The 23,754-nt window shown below is 36.7% G+C and overlaps 1 protein-coding gene across 10 annotated transcripts in view; it reads right to left on the reverse strand.

Annotated features, from left to right (window-relative positions):
* Positions 1-1,970: 1,970 nt before the first annotated feature.
* OtopLa (Otopetrin-like a) overlaps positions 1,971-23,754 on the reverse strand; it is a 62,501-nt gene continuing 40,717 nt past the window's right edge. For 3 of the 10 annotated variants that reach the window (XM_069499249.1, XM_069499250.1, XM_069499248.1), the window contains exons 2-16: positions 18,196-18,351; positions 15,643-15,806; positions 10,092-10,276; positions 9,767-9,996; positions 9,373-9,456; positions 8,710-8,824; positions 8,458-8,618; positions 8,213-8,378; positions 7,963-8,127; positions 7,464-7,841; positions 6,975-7,191; positions 6,463-6,747; positions 5,553-5,790; positions 5,121-5,288; positions 1,971-4,708 (exon numbers count right to left, since the gene is read on the reverse strand). In XM_069499249.1, the coding sequence (XP_069355350.1) occupies positions 4,568-4,708; positions 5,121-5,288; positions 5,553-5,790; positions 6,463-6,747; positions 6,975-7,191; positions 7,464-7,841; positions 7,963-8,127; positions 8,213-8,378; positions 8,458-8,618; positions 8,710-8,824; positions 9,373-9,456; positions 9,767-9,996; positions 10,092-10,276; positions 15,643-15,806; positions 18,196-18,324 (2,826 nt within the window). In that variant the 5' untranslated portion in view covers positions 18,325-18,351 and the 3' untranslated portion in view covers positions 1,971-4,567. Of the gene's footprint in view, positions 4,709-5,120; positions 5,289-5,552; positions 5,791-6,462; positions 6,748-6,974; positions 7,192-7,463; positions 7,842-7,962; positions 8,128-8,212; positions 8,379-8,457; positions 8,619-8,709; positions 8,825-9,372; positions 9,457-9,766; positions 9,997-10,091; positions 10,277-10,769; positions 11,131-15,642; positions 15,807-18,195; positions 18,352-23,754 lie in introns of those variants that run through there. The other 7 variants (XM_069499251.1, XM_069499253.1, XM_069499252.1 and 4 more) reach the window with 7 other exon arrangements.

The raw sequence follows: 23,754 nt of genomic DNA on the forward strand, positions 1-23,754 counted from the left end.
CGATGCCACGAACGCAACGCGGTCCATGTCACAATAATATATGTTATCTAGTCATTTCATAGCCTACATAATATAGACGCCTGTCAGTGTAGGTACAGCCTCGAGGTTTTGTTACACGTTTCATAACAGCTGTCGTCAACACTGTGAGTGACATTATAAAAACCCCCGCTATTATATCAATGTTACCCATTCTACTGTATGATTCCTCTTCACCACTTCACAGCTAAGTTGGTGGCATTATATTTTGAACGCATCATAACATTTTAAGCTAACCTTCAGTGGCCCTACCGCGGTTGTTTGACAGCTACAATGTCACGATCGCAATCATCTCTGATTGGTTAATGCTCGCTCACTATTGGCCACAATGCATTGTTGCTCATTGTTGCAACAAGAATCGCACAAATTCAGCCAATCAGAACAATTGAGATTGTAATAATGATTGATGCAGGTTTTAGACAATCGCCCCGCTGCTAACTGACACTTGACACTAGCTTGACAGTTGACAGACTTTTTGACTTTTGAAGTTTGAACGCTATTTTGATTTTCGCGCCACTTTTTATTATTATGTACTAGAATTATTTTTCTAATTTCTACGAAAGTAAAAAATACTCAAAATTTCCTTAGTGCTGTTTTCGTGAATCATACTAGCGTGGCTGGGCGGTGCGGATTACCTCTCATTACTCTCATTTCTATAAATTGGTATGTAGTATGTAACTACCTACCTATATTATTACCTTGGTAAGTACCTGTAAGGTATATTGTGTCCCTATTCCTGGACACGATTCACGATTGATTAGCGCACTATACAGTACTAGTGAGTAGCTGCTAAGTTATTTAGGCCTAAGTTTTTCTAATCTAAGTGTTAACTTTGGTAGGTTGTTACCTACCTAAATTTCAGTCCTTTGATTAAGGATTTGTCCCGTTCACTTCTGCGCTCCGAGACAGTGGTATCTATCCTTAATTTAAGATTCAGGCAAACTCTTCTATAGGTAGTTTAAGTACCTACCTAGTACTAACATACTAATGTAGTTTCAATAATTGACCATACTGGTTTCTGGAGCCTAATCTACATCTGAAAGGAAATAGGTATATATGATAAAAGGAAAATCTGACTTGACTGGCTGATCTATCAACACATAGCTCAAACCATGGATGGATCAAGCTGAAATTTGGCTGACATAGACATCCACTAAAGGATTTTTAAAAATTCAATCCCTAAGGGGTAAAACAGGGGGTTGAAATTTGTGTAGTCCACGCGGACGAGGTCGCGGGCATAAGCTAGTAAAGTAATATAATGAGTTGACTAACAGCCAAAATGAATTAGCCTTACTTATTTACCTATGTCGTTATCCATACTAATATTATAAATGCGAAAGTGTGTCTGTCTGCTAGCCTTTCACGGCCCAACCGTTCAACCGATTTTGACGAAATTTGGTACAGAGATAGCTTGCATCCCGGGGAAGGACATAGGCTACTTTTTATCCCGGAAAATCAAAGAGTTCCCATGGGATTTTTAAAAACATAAATCCACGCAGACGAAGTCGCGGGTATCATCTAGTTGTCAATATTTGATTTTACTTATCAACAGATTACAGATAGATTGAATATTAATTTTGGGTCTAAGTACATGTATTTAAAGTTCTAGAATTATTGGGCAGTAAGAAGATTTTAGATATGTTGGTTGTAGTGCTGTAAAGTTGTTGGGTAAAGGCATCTTTATTAATAACTTTCATAAGGCAATGGGCTGACCTCATGGGTCTTGCACTTTTGTGAAAATTTATAATTTTGCTTTTTAAAATTTATAATTTTAACAATTTTTGTAAGTATGTTTATGTTAGTTTGTACTCGTAGTTTAATTTGTGTAATTGGCTTTATGGCCGTTTTAATTAAATAATAAATAAATAAATAATAATAATAATAATTATGTATATTATTGGTACCTGCTGCATGGCTGTAAATAAAACTCACAATCACATAAGTATTAGATATTTAATTTACTCAAATAGACATTTATATTAATTATATATTTAAAGTATGTAATGTTTCCAAATTTTAATTTTTGGTAAGTATCTATAACACTGACTGAGTATCCACATAATAATGTTTAAACCTAAAGATACAAACATCGGTACACTTTGTTCCAAACATTTAGGTACACAGTAAATATCGCTACAAAATTGAACAAGTTAGAAATAGTATAGATTTATCAAAGACTTACAATTAAAAGTGGTTTTAAATACGGCAGTGATTAAACAAGCCAAACATACATTCTGATCTGTACCGCCGAACATTGAAATTAATGTACAATTTGGTATTGTTAAGGTACGGTTTCAGAAGCGCATTATATAAATCACATTGCTAATTCCCATAAAGGCTGCAAAGATGGTTTACGACGTGGCGTGGCAACCATCTTATATACAGCTCTTGTCTTTTGCTAGACATCCTATCTACTTTTCGATATTTATCATGCACTTTAAAAATGTACCTTAATACACAGACTGTAGAGATCACCAAATAATTAAGGCTTATTCACACATATCAATGGACTCATTAATTCCCTGTTCTGGCACGATATCCACAGTTCCATATCAGACTGCAGTGATACCACAGTGGCTTCAATTCACATAATTATGTCAGTGATTTCTCAGTAGGTACTTTTGCGGATCTCAAGAGTAGAACTCGTGTAAGAGCGATCACGCACTTATCCGATTCGAATCCGTGAAAATACGGATATAACAAACATCTAAGTACGTCATAAGCTACCATACAAATAGTTCTATGACAACTTCAGAAAGTATTTTCACGGACTCGGATCGGATGAGTGCGTAACCGCCGTAACTCTTTGGCGGCGTCCGTGATCCGGCAAAAAATATCGTCGTCGCCAAATTACATCCGTGCTTTCTGCACTGACGACTGTGGACACTTTCATAGAGAATTTATTTTGAAACAATAATAATTATAGCGGTACTGTGACTTCAGTAATAAGTGTGAATAGGCCTATATTCAATTTTGTTAAATGACGAAATTTCAACAATACACTAATTATACAATAATATTAATCATACACAGTCAAAAAGTCCGCACTACATTCACTCAAAACCTCACAAAGTGAGCACACTTCACTCTCTGATTCCAGAGCAATCAGATACGATTAAACCTTAAAGTTAATTACAAAATTAATAAATATATTATAAATAATTTCATATGACCTATTTATACAAAATCTGTAAAGTAGAAATGATATTACGCTTAACGCGTTCGATACACACAAGTATTCACCTTCCATGTAAAACAAGTCAGCCTATAAAAATAGATTGCACGTAAAATTCGTTACGAAAATATTTGCAGTGAGATTTTAACCAAAATTAATCAAAAGTAGGTAGTTATAAAACACCAAACATTAAAGAGAAACCATCCGGTAAGAAATTAGAAGCTAAACTTTTGTTCACACCTATTAAACTCCGACTTACATTCATTCCAAAAGGTCATATAATATCTAGAATAATAAACATTATTCCAAAAATGCTAAAAATACACGCAACGCAGAAGAGTGCGACAGTGATTTAAATGTTTAAGACTTTTCATGGCCCCTGGCAATAAAATCAAATATCCTCATCCGTAACCAGCAGTTTACTGCTATCTGTGTGTCTTGTATAAGTATCATACGACCTGGTGTTTCTGTAACTTTAAGTACATTATAATAAGATATTAATTTTCGACACGTCAACTATATAATATTCGTATTTAATTACCCTACACTATTTCAAATAATTAGTAGCTCTAATAAATCTTTTGATACTTTCATAGCAATATTAATACTAATTTTAAAAATATCCTACGCTTCTCAAATACGGAAACTCTTTATAGTTGTGGAAATTATTTATTCTACACTAAAGACGATATTAAATTAAGGCTTCAAAGGTAGTCTATTGCTTGCATGTTGTGTTCGTGAACCTAACTGTCGTGTTAACGAAATTGTAAAATATTGTCAATTTTTAAAAAGTTCTTAAATCCTATAACCATGGCACTCAAATTATGTCTAAAAAAGGAGGGATCTTTTCACAACTGGAGATTATAAAATTTTGTTTAAATATAATATGTTTCACCGTGAGCAATTAGGTAATACGTATTTAGGTAAGTTTCATGTCGATCTGCTCATTCAGTCTTCAAAATAATTAAGTGTAATGCAAAACTATTGTATTGTGGAATGTGATATACAAAATAAAAACAAAATCCAAAATACATTCAAATTATCTCGATTAATATTTCGATTGCTAGGTTCATATTATTCGCCTTGTTCTGTTGTCACCTACGACTCTTTCCGGGAGAGCAATTATGGATAAGTTTGATTTATCGTAAAATATATCAAACATTCTTTTTATAGCCTCCTACTATTACCTACGAACTATGAATGGAAAATCAACTATCGTAAATATGGAACTGGCGGCAAAATATCCATCCTAACTTTAAATTGCTGTCCCGGACCAGGACGAAATCAATTTTTACCCCGCAGTTTAGGGCGATCAATTTTGGACTAAGATTTTAAACATCCAGTAGTCGAAGTAATTCACTCCAAGCGCGCTTTGTAGCTGGTTTTCCAAATCTCAGCTAGGGTGACAGCTGAGTGGAAACGATGGAAGATGCAAAGCGGAAGAGTGAAGCGCTGGACGAGAGACCAGGCAACAAATCCGTAGAAATCTAGTTGAACCTGAAACAGTAATTGAAAAAACTTTAGTGAAATTTGAAGTTATTAGTTACATAATATGACATAATTATGATAAAAAGCTTCAGTTACAATAAAATAAAATAAACGTGTCATTAGAAGTCATACACAATAACACTAATTTAACTTAAGACTAACTGAAATGGTTAAAAAACTTATTCACAGGTACTATTAATTTCTGTTCCAATAAATAAAAATAGGGCTAGGCATCTTAACCCAAATGATGCATAGGATTCAGGTTTGTATTTTTATCTCATTCTTAATTAAATCGCGATTACATTTCATGTATAAAAATTACGCTAAATCACGTTTTAAAACAACAGTATTTTTAATATGATGTATCACAGGTGTTACGAAGTTAAGAAAAGGGCTTAAAATAAAGTTTCAAAATAATTACCGGATTGGCGAGGACTTTTTGAGCTTCAAAAGTATAAATCAACCACATGGTGACGTTGCAAATCAGCAAAAAGGTAACTGCCTGACGAGCAGGCTTGCTGCGTTCCTGTTCTGGAAGATGGACGCGACGACGGGATACATCCGCAATAAATAATAGCTGCAATACAACCTGAAAAATGTTAAGAAACATTTAAATTATAAGTTTGCTCAAATCACTTCAGCATTGATGATCTTTTTATTTAGAGACAAAATATGATTGCTCTTAAAAAATATATCTGTAAAATTGCATGTGAAAATTGCATCCGTCCTGACTCCTGTAAAATTGTACGTATTCTAGTTGCATTATCTACATAAAGATTTATTGCATTTTTCAAAACAAATAAAGTGGCATTCCTTAACTAAGTTTTTTATACGTGAAAAAAATAATACCAACCTGAAAAACGCTCAAGCATCCAGTAATCATGACTAAGAGATTGGGTTCATGAGTAAAAGCTCCCATTCCACCAGCGATCACGCTGAACACAGCATACACGAAGAGTCCAAATGCAGAGACACGTAGCAGTATATCATTTAGATCTGACTGTTCTTCTGAGCGGAACTTCAACGATTGCACCCTGCGAAGAGGTTCGGTACAGGAGGAAGGGTTTGAGCTCCATTTCATTTTTCTACCACTACTTGGTGATAAGGGAAAAACCAAATATGGTGAACATAAAGGTTAAAATAAGGGAAAACAATAATGTTCAAAAGTAAATAATAAGTGTAAACAATTATAAGTTAACCACAATATTGTATTTTCAAGTGTGAATTGTGAAATGCATGAAGTATGCAGGAGGTGGGTGGAGCGTTTTGAATTGTTGCAAGGAGGCCGGGAAAGTCAAAGTGGGGGAAATGATAGGGTTAAGGGAAAAAAAATTCTTATAAGAAAAGGGAATCTAAACAAGTAAATTTAACGAAACTATAAAAACAAAAACAAACATAAATGTTAAAACTCAAGCTTTTTAAACATAAAACAAAAAATTGCTGTATCATTTTTGCTTACTGTTTTTTTTCACAGTAATACATGCAGATTGCAGACTAAACTGGGTAATTCGCATTCAAATTAAATTTTAAAATGCAAGAATTTAATTATCACATTTAGTCTTAAAGTAGCTAGAAAAATATTTTGTAAACTTTAGTGCGTGTTCACACCGAAAGTGCGGGTGAGATTGCAGTGATCTGTGCGCTAAAATTTGTTAACCAACTTCCAAAAAGGAGGAGGTTTAAAATTTTGCCCGCTTTTATAGAATAAAAACTTAATAAAGCAACATGTTTTTTTTTGTAGGAATTGTGTTTTTAAATCTTACCGTATAAATCCTATCAGTATAGCCAAAATGGACAGCACCATCAGAGCACAATGAGAAACATCAGCCAAGTAAATAGAGAGGCGTTTCAGTTCTTGATGTCTTATCAGGACGAAGAACAGGATCAAGCAGATGAGAGAAGCGACGAGGAGAAGAAGTCCGCAGAAGAGTCCCTTCGAAGCACCGGCACAGTCAACTCGATTGCCACGCTGAGCGGCCGCCAACGCTGCTGCCCTGCGGGACAGAACAGCCTCCAGACGTCTTTCCAGATCTTCATCGTTGGCCACGCTGCAACCAAACGCGAACGCACACGTCATTAACGTATGCGATGGTTTTGGTGTTAATGCTATACTATTCGTGCAAATGTCTGATAAAACTAGAATTAACTATACATTTCAAATTACTGCGTTTTTTCTAAATGAATTATTTTGATATGGATTTATGAATATCAAAAGTTAATGGTTGAAACTACGTTAGTTTAAACGCCGTTTTAAGATAGGAATAAGAATATTTACCTGGGATATCTACCGATATGCTTCCACATAACGTATATTACAGCTGCTCCAATTAACGAATATTCAATTATAAATGGATAGAGATAAGGAGCCGAATCCGAAACTATTGTGCCCATTATCGGATTTCTTCCACAAACCGTAGTGTTGTCAATGTTGGCAATCAATGCAGCAGGATTAAGAGAGTCATAAGATTCAAAAATCTCTGTGGAGTTGTTAACTGTAAACATAAATAACAAGGATCTATAACAATTGCGAATTATATTAAAACCTCCTTAAATAATATAATAAAATATAGTACTTGAAATCCTTTTGTGCAATAATTAAAACTAAACACAAACATGCTAATATGAAATCCAATCGATTCAATTAATTATTAGTGCACCTAGACCTACTAGTGAAAAACACAAATGACAGAATACGCAAAACAAAATTTCTACGGCGGGGAACGAAATGTGAAGATGATATGTAGTTGATACTCCGTCGACAAACCTGGCGAATGCGGTGGTTCATCTACACGATATGTTCCGATATTATTGCCCCATTCATCTTTTTCGGACAGTGATCCAGAAGAAGTGGATGCCACCAAAGTGGACATTGTGCTTATAATCGGTTTCATAGTCGATGAATACAGCCATTGGAATACTTCCAACATTGCTGTTTGTGTTTGTGTTACTTTGTCGGCTTCGACTGTGATTGGTGATATTGTGGAGGTAGTTGTGAAAGGGTTATCATTTGGCCATGCACTTTTGAAATTCCGATCGTAGAGTACTCCATTGTCATACCCTAAAGTAGCCTTTATAGAGTCGATTACTTTAGATTTAGTAACGTAACCACCACCGATATTACGATATGGTGAGGAAGTAGTCGCTGAAAAGTTAGTCCAAGGTTTTTTAATAACATACATGCAGTAAAATGAAGGGTTAGTACGAGAATAATAATGACAATTCTGTCGAATCTAAATAAAAAGGTTTCTTAGGCCTATACTTACTAGTCGGAGTAGTTGTAGGCACAGCTGTCGATGATATTGCATTTAATATTTGCTCTCCAGTCGATTTGGCAATTGTAGCAGCTGTAGTAGTTATTGTTGTTGTGGCAGTTGCAACAGCCCCGAAAACTTTTCCTGAATGCCTTAAGGTATGTTTTCGGATAACTTCTGAACAAAAAAGTATTGTCATTAATTTAAAAATTTGGAAACTATGTTTTAAAAAATACATATCTACTTTATTAAAAAAACATACTTCCAAGTACGCCTTCTCCAGGAACACCTTGAGGATTTCTTACATGATAATCAGTGATTTCTTTTAAAGATTCTAGCACCAGTGTCCGTATCCATACGCAAATATTGGTAGCAACAACATGCATCAAACCAAAACGGGCGATAACTTTAAATCGGTGTATATTTAACTGTAATAATAACATAATATCAGTATATTTGTACAGTACTAAGTTAATTTACGTAATTTAAATAGATGTGGCTACTTACTCGGGAATTCATGAATATGAAATACATTTGCATAAATGTAAAAACCATTTGTAGAACCGGGTTTACACCTTTCAAAATTAGATAGCACGGGGATTCAAGTGGCAACTCAAAGAAAGTCCCGAATTCCAATCCATTATAAATCATAGTACCAAGCCCAAACGCTGTAAATAAAATGAACATTGATAATATTAATACAAATATGAATAAGCACTGTTAAAATATTTCTTTTTCGAATGTCAAACTTTTATTTACCAATAGCACCGATTCTAAGGAAAAAACTGCCATGACTGTGTTCATTCTGGGAAGTCTTGCGACGGCGCATAGGTCGTGCAACAGGACCTGCTTCAAGTTCCACCACATCTTGTTGCTATAGAATAAAATAGCATTTAGAAAATATTGATAACAAATCATCAATTACATCTTCTCTTACAAAGACATTGAACAAATGTTAATTCAATTTATATTTAACAGGCACAAACAAAAACTCATAAATAAGAAGATCAGTAGATCAGTCTGTCTTATAATTTGGCTCTGCGAATGGTTCTACCGTTCAATTGTACTTTATGAAGATGCATTTGTTTGGAATGATAAATATTATTGTTATTGTAACAAGAGCATAAAAAGAAGTTTTCCAGTTTATTCTTCAGTAAACGCTAATAACTCTGGGGTACACTGTTACACAAAGTAAAACTAAATTATCAGGACTAAAAATACAGCTGTTCTTATAACGGCTTGGTATTAATGATTTAGTTTTTAATCAATTTCGAAGCAAAAGACAGTAAAATAGGCGACTAAAGTATAAAGCATTGAATACATGTTTTTACAAACAATCAAAAGTACAACAGCACATCCAAAGCGTTCGGTGGTCATAAAATACGTAAATGATAAAGCGGGATTCTGGTAAGTATACCTCACCTGTTCGGAGGCATAATATTGCGCCATTTGCATTTGCAATTGTTGTTGTCGAACTTTATCACGCATCTTACGGGGATACACCTCCTGCCCAAATGATATGGAAAAAACAAAAAGTAGGCAGCATAAACAAAAAGGGGTCATGCGCCAGTAACTTCCTAACAAAGCATTTACGAAAACGTGGATTCAGTGGAAAGCCAATAAAAAATTTGCGATAGAGTGCTAAAGTCCCAAAACGGACAAAAATCACGTAATTTGATTCATAAGTAAATTAGTTATTTTATTTAACACAACGATAAATAGAAAAGACAAATAATGTGATAAATATGTATGTTATAAACAATGTATTGGATGTGCTGGTGATGTGCTGTTGACCACGCTTAGAAATAAGGTGTACCTGAAATTGACTTTGCTTTTTGCTATCTTTGGTCTTGTCTTTTCCAGCATCCTCTTTCTTGTCTTTATCTTTATTTTTTCCATCTTTTTTGCCATCTTTCTTTCCATCCTTGCCATCTTTACCGTCTTTACCTTCTTTGTCTTTGGTCTTCTTTTCTTTTTCTTTCTTCGGTTTCTTCTCTTTTGGAGGAGGTTTGGGTTTTGGAGGACTTCCGTTGCAGCATGCGCTTTCTAGAAATAAAAAAACATTTTGTAGATGTATCACGAGATATCAAAGAACCAAAGTATAATTTTATACATAAAATCATTTTGAGTGATAGTCGTACCTTGTAAAAGAAAGCAGAACACGTATAGCAAGAATAATATACTCATGCCATATAAATATGTGAAAAATCCTTCATAGTAGTAGAGCGGTAAGTTATGTGTAATCACATCACTAACAACATATGCAATACACACGACCACCAGTAGTTTCGCATAGATGAAACTTGAAATGATGAACAGTGAAGTTCTGAAACAAATGAAAGTAAAGCTTAAATATTTTATAGTGATAGAATTTATGTTTCATGTTTTATACTTCGTAATAATGAAACTTGGTTATATAATACTTTTACTTTAAGATTAGTAACATGAAGGTGAAAACATTTTCATATCTTTGAAATCACTGCTTACTTAAACTGCGGTATTATAATAGTGGGTCATGGACAAAAGAAGGTGAAAAGTCGAGCGCGAGATGAGAGCTCCACTATGGAAATTTTAATCACAGTTTTTAATAGCACTGCAAAGAGTAACCGTAGATAATTTTTACCATTACATATGCTTAATTTTATCTATTTGGAATTATTTTATTTATCAATATTATTTTGAAAAATAACTTTGTTAACTTAACGTTTATTAATAAGTACCTAAACTTCAATAAATAAACTAATCTATCACAACCAATTTGTCTCGCGGATCATGACTTTCGATTAGAGATTAAACTTTCTATTATTATCAAGACCTACTTCTTCGACGGCTTCGGCTGAACGCATTTCAACTCCATCTCTTTGTTAGCGTTGTTATGTTTTTCGGCGATGGCAATATCACTGCCCTGTTGTCGATGTTGGCCAACTGGCAGCGTCGCCATATTATCCACGACATCCAGATCCACTGTGGCCACCTTCACTTCAGCCTCAGTGGGCTGGTGTTTATCCTTGCCCATGGCTATTCACATAAACTCGGGGACACTTCACAAAAAGGTGGACATAGCACAGGGCACTAGGTTAGGGATAAGAAGCTGGTTAAGAAGGGTTCGCGAGGAGCCTTTTCTAGGCAAGAGACTCCGGAAGTACGAAGGTGCGGCTTTGAAGGGCCGTACCCGCGGCTGAATTGCGCCGGGAGTTGCGCAGAAATGGATGCTGCGCGCAAGATCACCAAAATCAGGGGCGGCAACGACGCCCCTATATTATAAATTGCACTCCTAATAGTGAGAGGGATTTTTATTGTTTAGCCATGGGGTGGCCATGAGGGGAACACTTGGACAATACATGGAACGTGTATTGTAAATTATTCTAAAAGGTATGAACAATGAGAGTTCTAAGAACTTTGCTCTTTTAAAATATTATTGATCTTTTTCTAAATATGTAGTCTCTTGTGACAAAAGTTGTACATACTCTACATTTCGTATTGACGTGATTTTTATATCCTCTTATGGCATTATAATTAATACTGTTTTACGCCTGGAGTCGACCAGAGGCGCGCTAGAGCGCCTAATTAAATAGTTAAAGCTATAATATATAGGTACTAGCAAAAAAATTCCCCAGAGAAACGCGGAAGTCAAAACTGACAGCCCTAAATCTGGCGGCACGCGGTCGATAGAGGCGCGTCTCTCCCAGTCGCTACGGGAGGCTGCGCGACCCACTGACCTGGCCTAAGTTTGAAACACCCAAAACACCCTTAGTTCGTAATCAACTGTCGAATGCGTGCCAGCCCTAATTGATATCTCATAATATGCACGCGCACAGTTCAATGCCCGACTATTAGTCGCATATTACTACCTAAAAGTCACATAATAGGTGTCTCAAAGGATGAAAGCGTCGCGCATGCTCGATCCAGATTGAATAGTGGCCGTAACGGGTCGCTGAACTCGATCGCAAGCACAACACACGTAAAACTCTCACCCACTTAAAATACCCAACGGTCAAGAACGAAATTACCTAAGCTACCCCTCTTGTTTGTAATAGGCAGGTAATCGTAACAACATTGATCATCAGTTTTGGTGTAGGCGATGGACAGAAATATAGATCCTAAATAATCGCCTTCATGGGAAGACGGTAAGTGGGAGGCACTGGTCAGGAAAAAAAGAATATCCAAAAAGGACAACGGAATACTAATTTTTCTGCTATTATTTTTTTGCTGCAATAGCTGCGCCGATAGATAATACCAGTATGATTGAACTCACTCTCAGAAGAATTAAAATTAGGAGATATTACTGTTTTCTAAATTGAGACATTCGGGATTCCAATACAATACGAAAATACAATAACCCTTCGTGAAATTGAGTTGATCAAAGCATTTCCAATAAAATATATGTACAATAAAAATCCAAAGTCTGATATTTATGAGATCAGAAGAATATTTTTTGATGACGTGGACATCATCTTTTACTGAAGGGAAATACATAATAAAAATATATGTATAATATAGCAATAAACTAATTTTCAGTACAAAATGTTATGCTTCAGGCCAAAATTAAAGTAGTTGTTAACTTTTGAGCTCGACTTACGCAACCAGACGTAGGTATTTAGTTACATTACAAGCGAGCATTAGTTTAATTAGCAGTGCTCCACTTCTTCAGTCGATACGTTAATATCGTCACATGCCTTCTAAACAGCAACTTGTGAAACCTGTTTAACTTAATATGGTTAAAGCTTGAACAAGAAATAAGTTGTATTTATCAAATGAAGATGCAGAGAGGAAAAAAGAATGGCTAGACGCTCGAGGGATCACGACAGTCAGATTATTTTACTATTTGGGAACAGTCGGGTCTAACGCATTTTTAATGTGATGTTAGTTATATAAAGTCATACCTTTTTAAAAGTTAATTTACAAAGTTCTTCAACCATGAAATTGCCTGGACTGGAAGATCAAAAAGGGCTGTTGACGAACCCTGATAAGGCTGATTATAAATACCTACGAGAGGGTGGCTCAGCACTGATAAAAATATAAAGAATGCTTACAAAAGATGTAAACCAGATAGGGCATAATTTTATAATTTGGGAACGAGTGGAAGAGTCAGTCAAATATAAGAGGGCACTTAGATAGCATCAAGATCGTTTGAAATGATGTAAGAATAAAATCATTTATAAACCTAACACATAGCAAAGCTGCCAACAACTTAACACCAGCTAATCAATAAAAACAGCCACACTTGATAGCAATTATTTTAATTACTTCTATTACGTCGTAGTCATTTAAATTAAGTTTGTCCTGTCAATGACATAATACCGGTAACCTTGTGGTTTCTTGCATACAATGCATCATTACAACACTTTATAGTGTCTGGCTCTAAATCCGTATACAGACAGGCGGAACAAAATAAGGCATTACGTTTTATCGTTCTGATCATCCAGTAGGCTTGTCATGGGTTCAAGTATTCGTATCACACAATAATACACTTAATAAACAATTCTCATTTGCTTTACAATGTGTAATTTAATGGGTTACATTTCTTTTAAAAGACGTAGTTCCTGCACCCTTCCATAGGTTTCCCATCTAATACTAAACCATCTAATCGTACATTAACCGATAAAAGGAAAGGAAAAGATACTCAATTTCACAGTTTATTTGGCGAAAAAATTACCCCCTCGAGAAATTATACAAGATATAATATTATGTAGGCATAATGCGATTGTAAAACGATTGAGTGATAAACATTTGTTCATGCTTTTCATTACTATGGATGAGTATTGAGTACATAACATTAATGAAACATGAGAAACAATGACGTAAACATGAAATGTGTATGATGTTGATGTGAAGAATTTTGTTAGAGTAGATAATATTCTGATTTCTGATATCGTCAAAAATATGCCACACGTTAGACTTGCAAATCACAAACACAGACGTGCGAAGTAGAGGCAGGAATAAAGTATGAGTAGGTGTAAGGGTAGAAGATATAATATTCTGATAGAAAATTATTTTCTAAACTCGTAGGTAAAGGTAATGCATTATCCAGTTTCGGTTTTTTAATTAACAGAACTTGTGGCTAAATTAATCTTTGATGAAATTACATTCGGAGAACATTCAGTCTAGAGAGCGAAAAGACTGTTAGTTACGGTACGTGGCAGAAAGTAGTGTACATCGACCTTTAGAAGGTAGGTAGATAGCAGATTTGTAGAGCATTGTCGCCGTCGTTGAGACCGACAAAACGTCATATAGGTATGAGTCAGAGACAACGCTCTACAAAGCCGAAATGTCATTCTGAAAGCCGATGTACATTAATTTCTTTACTTCGGATGCCAGGCAAGGTGTACCAAAACAAAGGTAAACTTCTACCTAAGTTATGATTTTGGAACCCATCCCTCATTATCAAGGGACATCCATTTCGAGATTACACCTCAACAGGCTTACGTATTCAACTTTTTTTTGCTTTTGCAAAATGGACTCTACAACTTGTAATTTAAACACATTTACAAATAATCTCCTTCCGCACGTGTTCTTTTGATGTAGGTATGTACTATGTAGGAACCATTTAATCGATTGACCATCCATTCTACGTGGATGTGCTTTGATTACAACTTCCTCCCCTTTATTTATTTTTAAATTGTCTATTGAAGTTTTTTTATGACGGTTTATTTGTCCCCTATGACTTAATAGGTCAATTTATGACTTGCTTGACCGCTAGAACTGTATTAAAACTTCTGAAAAATACTATCACGAGTCGTGGTTTAATAAAGGTACTTGTTTTGTTAGTTTGAAATTAGAATATTATAAAAATCGTAAACGAAATGGCACACCTAGGCAAAATTGATAATGATATGGTCTGAAAACTAAATAAAAACAGGTCAAGTACGAGTTGGACTCCCACACGAAGAGTTCCGTACCATAGTACAAGTCTATGTACTAATTATTTTTTTTATTTACATATAGCGGCCTTAAAAAATATTACAATCTGTGAAAATTTTCTATATACCTATTTACGGTTCATAAGATACAGCCCGCTGACAGACAGACGGACGGACGCGATCACCTCTGATTGGCCAACACTCGCTCGCTATTGTCTAATATGCATTGTAGCCACAAGAATAATATAAATTCAGTCAATCACAACAATCGAGATTGTAATAATGATTGATGTAGTTTTTCTGGAATCGACAAGCAGCCCCCCAATTGTGTAAGAATAACCATTTCATGGCTATCGCAATCGTCAAGAATTCTGCCCTTTGATTGGCTGTGAAAAAATGTAAACAGCGAATCAACCAATCAAATGGCAGAGTTTCTTGACGATTGCGATAGCCATGAAATGGTTATTCTTACACAATTGGAGGGCTGGTCGAAAATGATTTAGAAATTGTGCACTATCTTCGATATTTTGTTGGAAACTTTTTTTAAAATTTATAGACTAGCGCTTGGCTGCAATCAGACCTGCTGGCAAGTGATGATGCAGCCTAAGATGGAACACGCTTGCCTAGAAGATCACTCTTGACTTATAGTTACCCATTTTAAAATGAGAGGGGAAAATGATGTCGAAAGGGCGTTCCATATCCTAGCGGTTCGAATTAGAAACGGAGGCAAATCACTTAGTAGGTGTCCGTGGAATTTCGACTACGTATGGGTGCAGACTACAGACCTTGACGATGTCTTGCGGTACGATAGTAGAAAGGTGAAGGAACTTACTTGGCATTTTTAGGTTTGGTGTCAGGTTGACAGCAGGCGCGGTACCGGAGCACTGCTTCGGTAGGGGTGAGGGCATCTGTTTCGTCCGCCGGCGCCTCGCACTCGTCAGCGACGAGAGGCGCGCGCGCCGGCGACGTGTGCGAACCGTACCCGTCGGAATTCAGCTAAAAGGATAAAATTGCACACTTAGCATAATCTAGTTCCGTACTCAAAAGGAAAAAAGAAATCCTTATAGGATCACTTCGCTGTCGTGTCTGTTAAGAAACTTACAGGGTATTTCCAGTTGACCTAGAATCATGAAATTCAGCAGGTACCTATGTCTTATAGCAGACGTAAAGGGAAAATCGGAAAACCGTGAAAAAAAATTTAATTAGTATTTTCAACTTTTAAAGTAAGATTACAATACCAACTGGGGTAAAAAGGCTTTACATTCTAAAACAGATTCTTATTTATTTTTAAGCAGAATAGTTTTTGATTTATCGAGCAAAATGTCGAAAAAATATGACTACTAAGGAACCCTCGGTGCGCGAGTCTGACTCGCACTTGGCCGGTTTTTTAGTCTGTTCGTGCCAAACCAGCACAACGTCGCCAGTGAGTGGTAGTAGGAAACTACCCGGCAATAATAGCTACTATTGAAATCGCTAGTAGGTAGGTATTGTTTCTGACTACCAGAATCAAGCTACCAATGCCACTGAGTATTTAATAATAATAGTAGATTATTCAATATGATGGTAATGCAATGTCTTACGTCACGGGCGCCGGGAAGCCCGGGATAGATCCCAAGTGTAACGAGGGATTATAGAGTAACTTCCGAGCGTAGCGAGGGTGTTGTCTAACTACAGTCTGTTCCGTGACTACAGTATAACGTTTCGCAGATACGTTTTGGAGGGAATTTTCAGTAATCTTTCGTCTTTACTCTGTGATTCGTGTTTCAAGTTTTAAATCATGCGAGTGAGAGGGACGCCATCATACGTCATAGCGAGATAGCAAAAGTTGATGAACTAAAAAACTCCTTGTAAGGAACATAATTTGCTTCGAATGCGGCATGTTTTCAATTCAAATTACATTACATCCCAGGCGTAATGGATTTCAGTACAACATTACAACCTGGCTAAGTCATAGGAATGTTATGACATAGGTACTTTAACCCTTAGATATCAGGTCTGTAATAAGGTATTGTCGAGCGAGTGGTGTAAAAAATTAATTATTGTAGTTCCTTGGCAGAGACAGTGATAAGGACGCGAAATATCTTTGGTGAGGAGAAAATTAATTACGCCCAATTAATCAAAAAGCAGGCAGATATGTACAATGTAGTTAACCTTCTTGAAAATACCTGATTACATGTAATTAAATAATTTTGGCTTCCTACTAAAATTTTATGATATTTTTTTACATGAACTCTGTGAAAGTCACTCGATTAAGTGCAAAAATGGGTTAAGTACTCTTCAAATTTATTTATTCTTTAGAGATGAAAATTCTCGTGTTATTGAACGACCTCGCATGCTGCTAGTAATTAATATGACGTGAAATGATGAATATGGAATATGGATTACGGTAACATAGGCGAAAGAAATGGGTCAGTATCCCAAAGGTCAAAACTCTTGATTTGAAAATATTGTTTTTCAGTTTTAGCAACGTATTTTCATAAAAAATTGACCTCTCTAGAATTCTAATATCCATCGTAACTTTTATTGTGATATATTGTTTCCGTGAAGATCGACCTTTACACGCTTTTATAAGTTCATAAATATGTGATTGTAGTAGTGTAAGGCTGCCTTTCCACCAAGGTAAGTAAGTACCTATCTACAAATAGGAGCTAGGTATTGCGCGTATGTCTAGTTGGAAAATGAAACGACCTTATTTGTGCGTTTTACACATATCCTCGAAACCATGGTAGAAGGGTAACCTTATGGTAAGTACATATATTGGAATTTCTCATTCTTAGGTTCTACAGTCTTGGTAGGCTGGTCGTGGTCAGCGGTCATTTCAGCTGTGACTCACTTGACAATCCGTCTCCACTCCTCTCTGCCGGTTGCCTTTCTTGCAGACTCGTGTAATTTGATTTCCATTGTAGCCTTTATTTCATCCATCCATCTCATGGGCGATCTTGGAATTTATGACTCGTGTACTATCTGAATCGGAAGGCGTCTCGTCGGATGCGAACTTCACGTGGCGTAGGAGGTGGAGCGGCTCAGATGTACGGCGGTGATGACGGAGAAGAAGACGAGGAGAAAGATGGGATGAGTGCGGAGGAAAGGAGCGAGAGCGGGAGCAAGGATAGTGGATAACAGGAGACACTAAGATATGGTGCGGAAACTGTGACCGTGACATTTGCCCCAGAAAAGGGAGAGTGACCCATAGGGACAAGGAAGTAGAAAGAAAATAATTTGTAGGGAGTCAAGAAGGCACCCCGGGAAACACGCCAAGAGCAAGTAGGTATCAATCGAACGGACGCCCTCCCGCGTTTCAGCCCATATGACCGCGAGGTTGCTGGGGCCATGGGGAGGTGGTGGGTTGATTATTTACAGTGTTTCGATTGTGAAGTGTACCAACTTTGACGATAGTGCCGACCTGTGGGTCGGGGACCGGCTCGTGTTGCGTGCGCTGATCGCGCTCTACTCCGTCGACTGGCGCGCCCAGCAGCCGCTCCTTCATCTCGTGGATGTAGGGGCAACGCTGCATCGCGATGTAGAACTCGCGGACGCGCACCTATGGCAAAAAATATTAATTAGTACTTCAATGGATAACTCAGGGTCCCGAGTGTAAAAGTGTTCAAACTAACAAACTAGATCATAGATTCGAGCGGCTAGAATGCCATATACTTAAAGGTTCTTTGACGATGATGGGTCCTGAGTTCGACTCCAAACCGGGGCCAAAAATAATCGGTATTGGGTTTTTCTGTCAAGAACCTCTCTACTCGTCCTGGGTTAGAAAGTTGACGGTGTTTTGTCTCCGTGCCTCGAAAAGCACGTAAAGCGGCCGGTCCGGTGCCTTATCTTCCTCCGTTCCTGTCGGATTGGGCTATGAGAGTCAAGGACTAGAAGTCCTAGACTAGTAGTAGGACTAGAGTGCAACTGGTTTGTGCTTACACTAGTGCACTTATACAATATTTCTCGCGCAAATAGCTTTACTCTGAAGATGGAATTCGGTGCGGAGGAGATTATGTTCTGTACCAATTATTACTACACTACATAATATAATAAATCCACCAACATGCAACTCCCTCTCTTTTTGCTTCGTATTCCTTATTGCTGAGGGTCATATCCTCTTTCCATTAATCACAATGCAATTCAACGTAAAAACGAGCTGTGAATATCAAATGACTAATTTTGTTTGAAACTCTGATACGGCGATTTTTGTGGGAGCGTCTTGTCAGTTTTCGTAGATTTTGTCGGACCAACTATATCGATTAAATGCGAGAGGCTTTCAGGTATTCCCGAAAATATCTGGCTGAGAGTGGATACACCAAGCTAATAAGGATGAATCATTAGTCAACCAAACCCTATTTATTATTTTACTAGAGTACGATTTCTGCATGGAGCGATTGTCTTCTAATTTCCGTGACCCGTTATAGTAACTCGGAACAGGAAACCTTTATAGGTCGGAACATCAGACCGACATTCGTCGTCAAATGCTTAAACAGTGTTTTCGATTAATAGAATCTATGGTTGAATCAGTTAGTTCAGTCATTTTGAAAGTTATGTAAAACTAGATGATTTAGAATTTAAAAAATCTCGTAAAAACTCTTTGATATCCTTGCAAAAATTACATCGATCCGTTGCATTGAATGTAAATTCGTCCAGTTACAGTTTAATTTTGATATTATGACTACGATGAGCTAGGCAAATTTTAAATGTAAGCGGATAATTTGGCTGACTACTACAGGATTTACAGGGTATCAGTCAAACATCGTACCGCAAGGCATCGCTAAGCTCTGCACCTGTACGTAGTCAAAATTCCACGGACACGTACGAAGGGATTTGCCTCCACATTTCTAATTCGAACCGGTAGGATATGGAAGGCCTTCCAGCATCAGTTTTCACCTCCAATTTTAATATAGATACCTTCAAGTCAAGATTGAATATGCATTTCCTGGGCAAGCGCACTCCTTCTTAGGCTGCATCATCACTTACAAGCAGGTCTAACTGCAACACAGCGCTAGTCTATTGATTAAAAAAAATGCATCTTCAAATCAACGTCACTTCTAACAACATTACAATCCAGCTAAGTTTGTGAATTGAAACCAACACGTCGATTTCCTTCCATCAATAAGTCGTTTCCAACGCACGACTGACTTATATTCACAATTCAACGTTTACAGTACAGTCTCTAGGGCGTTTATTTACAAAGCAAATCGTCTATTATGAAGGAGACTTGCCTATACAAATGTACAAATGTGACATTGATTCCTTATGGACTAAGAGCCAGCACGTGCCAGACCTTTGTTATTTTATAAAAGCTGAAAGGTTCTCTGCGTATTTTCCTCCAATACAGGAAGGAAACATCAGCGACTATGAAGTTTGGGTCATGGTGCCTTTGGGAGATAACAGGTGAACAAAATCTTATGTCAATATTAATGTAATATTAGAATAGAATCGGAATTAGATTTCACGTCATGGATTGCCAGATACTTTTAGTATCGTGGCAACCCCCTACCAAACGCCTTCGAAGTTTAAAATTTTAAGGGTGTCTGGAAGGGGGTTGCCACGATACTTGTCTGGCAAGGCATGACATGATTTTACATCTTTATTAAGTATCTGTTATCTCCCAAAGCCACCATGATCCAAACTTCATAGTCACTCATCGTTCCTCCCTGTTTTGGAGACAATACGCAGAGAAACTTTCAGCTTTTATAAAATAACGAAGGTCTGGCACGCGCTGGCTCTCTCTCTATTACTGACCTCGTGGCGACGTGACTATAATGCCTGTAAAACCTAACCTAGGAATATTTGATTGATAACTAGTTTATTGAATGTTTATAGTTGAAACCTAAATTAATTTAATCGTACCTACCTATCAAAGTCAAAAAAATATCACAGAATCTTCCAGATATTAGATTCCCTTGATAAGATCGAAAGGGCTGACTTTTAGTTGACTAAATCGAGTCAGAAATATTATCCGTAGAGTCAGCTTTTGTTAGAAGGTTCAAAATAGATTCATAAAATCTCCAAAACTGTATTGCTTCACATACTTAAGCTTTTGCTTTTGAGTAAATTACAGAACAGTAACGCTGGGTTTTTTCATTATAGTTCTGCTATCTAAGATTTTACCTATTTGTAAGTGTCTCACCACATCATCATCATCATCAACCGACAGACGTCCACTGCTGGACATAGGTCTCTTGTAGGGACTTCCACACGCCACGGTCTTGCGCTGCCTGAATCTAGCGGCTAGACTTAATTGAATCGTGCTAACCTGGATAGGGTTTAGCGCTTCATATACCTACAAGTTTATTAAACACAATATTCTATAGGTACCTACCTACCCCTACATACCCTATCGCATCGGGATGCTAAATCTTTACCGGTAGGATAGTATTTAGTAACCAGACACGGCCAAGACCAGACCAATCCATTAATAGTAGAGGTTAAACTAAATTTGTATTGTAACTACAAGATGCCCGATAATAAATAATCATTATTCACATAAAACGTCGATAATGTGCGTCTAGATTGCGAATGCGATTATAGCTTTAATAAATGCGTTTATTTTAATAGAGATGACGCGTGCAGAACAAGCCGCGCGCCAAACGAGAACCAATAAACAATACTAAGTATAACCGTTAAAGAAATTAATAAATCGGTCGGTTAAAAAATTACAAGCATCATAACTTGAATATTGGTACCACTGGTAGATTTCAATTTAGGTTTAACAACTACTATTAGATTCTATAGGGGGACCAGAATCTCATGAAAAATATTGAAGTGGGATTCCGGAGTTAGCAGCGCTGTACTATGTGAGTATCCTGTGTACATAGTGCACTGTGGTCAATCATTAATATTACTTAGTCCAAAGGTAACGATTAATTTTGACTTGTGCAACCCATTTTTTACTAACGGCCAAAGTTTGACCATAACCGTAACGTAACTCCGCTTGTTATGCAACTGAACCTTAGACGTAGGTACCTACTTGAAAAGTAATACCTAGAAGAAATAGGTAGTTGTTTAACTACCATTAGGATAAGCAAATATACCTCAGTTAATGACCTAACTGTATACAAATGCAAATAGCTGCTCATTTCGGCACAATAGATAAGCTCACAACCTGTTGAGCGACACTAGAATAGTGCTCAATAACTAGTAATCACTGGACTGGCTAGTCATAATAAATTAAACGATGCATTAGTCGCGACTTTAGCCTCGTACCTACGTAACACGTCTGGCAACTTCAAAACGAGAAGAGGCTAAACATAATATATTTAGTTTTGATTAAAAGAGTACTTTAACTACTTTAATGTTATTATTATAAGTCTCCATGCGAACGATATAAATATGTATTCAACTCTCAATATCAACTGCGGCACCTGATCTTTATGCTGTCTCCCTGTCCTGATATAAAACAGCGGCCAATAGAGATGGAATATAAGAACAATCAATGTGTCGACGCACTTCGTGTCTTATAGGCCTTTCGTATTTATTCCCAATTCCTGTTAAAATTGTTTAAGAAGTTATTTTCAAAGTTGAGGATGGCGTCGAATGGAAGAAATTACAATTTTGCTTTTGAAATGAACTTGACTATTTTCTCCCTACGCATAAGTAAAAATACAAATACAATTACATACAAGAGTAGTGAAGTGAATAATACATGCTTTTCACTCATATATCTATAGAAACGGTTACATTTTCTGTTGATGAAACAGGGAGACAACAAAAGCATGAGCAAGATTGAAGTTTAAAAAACAACACGTTTCTAATTTCACCGAGGGTATCAAACGTTTTGAACAGAAAAGCGGACAGCGGCTGTTTTTGCGGAGTGAAACGCTTCACGTAAAGATATATCCACATGTAATGACAGATCCGCAGTGACTGCCGTGTAATTGAATTGGAATCTGCCTTCAGTGTGTTAGATTTTTTTAATATATGACCTGATGTTAAGTGATTACCACCGCCCATGAACTTTTTCAGCACCAGAAGAACCACCAATGTGTCCATGAACCACCAATCAAGAATTTGTTGATCTACTCTTTGAATAGCCCTATGTTCCCCTTGAATCTAGTGGAAACATTGCCGAAGATAGTTTATTCCAAAATTTGCAAGTGCGTGGAAGATAAGATCTGGCACAATGGCTGGTCTTAGTACCTGATGTACAGAAATGGGTAGGTAGGTATACATATATCAAAATGTAAAGGAAAATGGTGGATCGTTGTGAAAGTTTTGTTTTAAAAGTGAACGTTTTGTGTCAAAAACTTCTGAAGATTTTAGAGCCTAATCGTAAAAAAAAGGTAATCCTTAGGAATTATCCTGAATTATTGTACTTTGTAGTTATTTGGATGAATAAGAACTACATTAGCAAGTTCGTTTGTAAGCGCTTACTTGCGCCAAAGCTAATTTGTCTATAACTGTGGTCAAACTCTTAACTCAAATTCTAAAGCGTCACGTTTTCATTTGTACGACATTTTTGTGTGGGTGTGAATAAAACCTTATGAAAGTAAATTCTAGGACAAACCCATCCGCCTGAATGTGGGTGGCGGCTTACTCTTACCGTACATGGCATAATTGTCGCTGCTAAAGACGCATTAATTTCGTGATTACTTTATTGCCAAGACTAAATGTGCATCAAAATGCTGTTAACGTTTTTGTAGCTGATCAAAAGGTAGTTACTACCTGTATAAAGAGAGAGTGGACCTTACTTAACGGAAGTAATTTACATTAACTCTGGAGTTTTATTTTAGTTACGATTGTCAGCCTATCCTTACTGATATCTATTACATCGCACCTTTGTTATTTTGTTAATGTTTTTATTTAATGTAATCCCTGACCAGAAATATAAAAACTTGGTCTGGGGGCGCCACTAGTATTTGGTATATTATGGTCACTAAGTATTGTAAAGCTTATGGTCTTGTTAAAATTAGTTACACGGGTTTTCAGCAATATGGCGAGGTGGTTTATTTTT

The sequence above is a fragment of the Maniola hyperantus genome, chromosome 6 (assembly GCF_902806685.2).
Source record: "Maniola hyperantus chromosome 6, iAphHyp1.2, whole genome shotgun sequence".
Classification (NCBI taxonomy): Eukaryota; Metazoa; Arthropoda; class Insecta; order Lepidoptera; family Nymphalidae; genus Maniola; species Maniola hyperantus.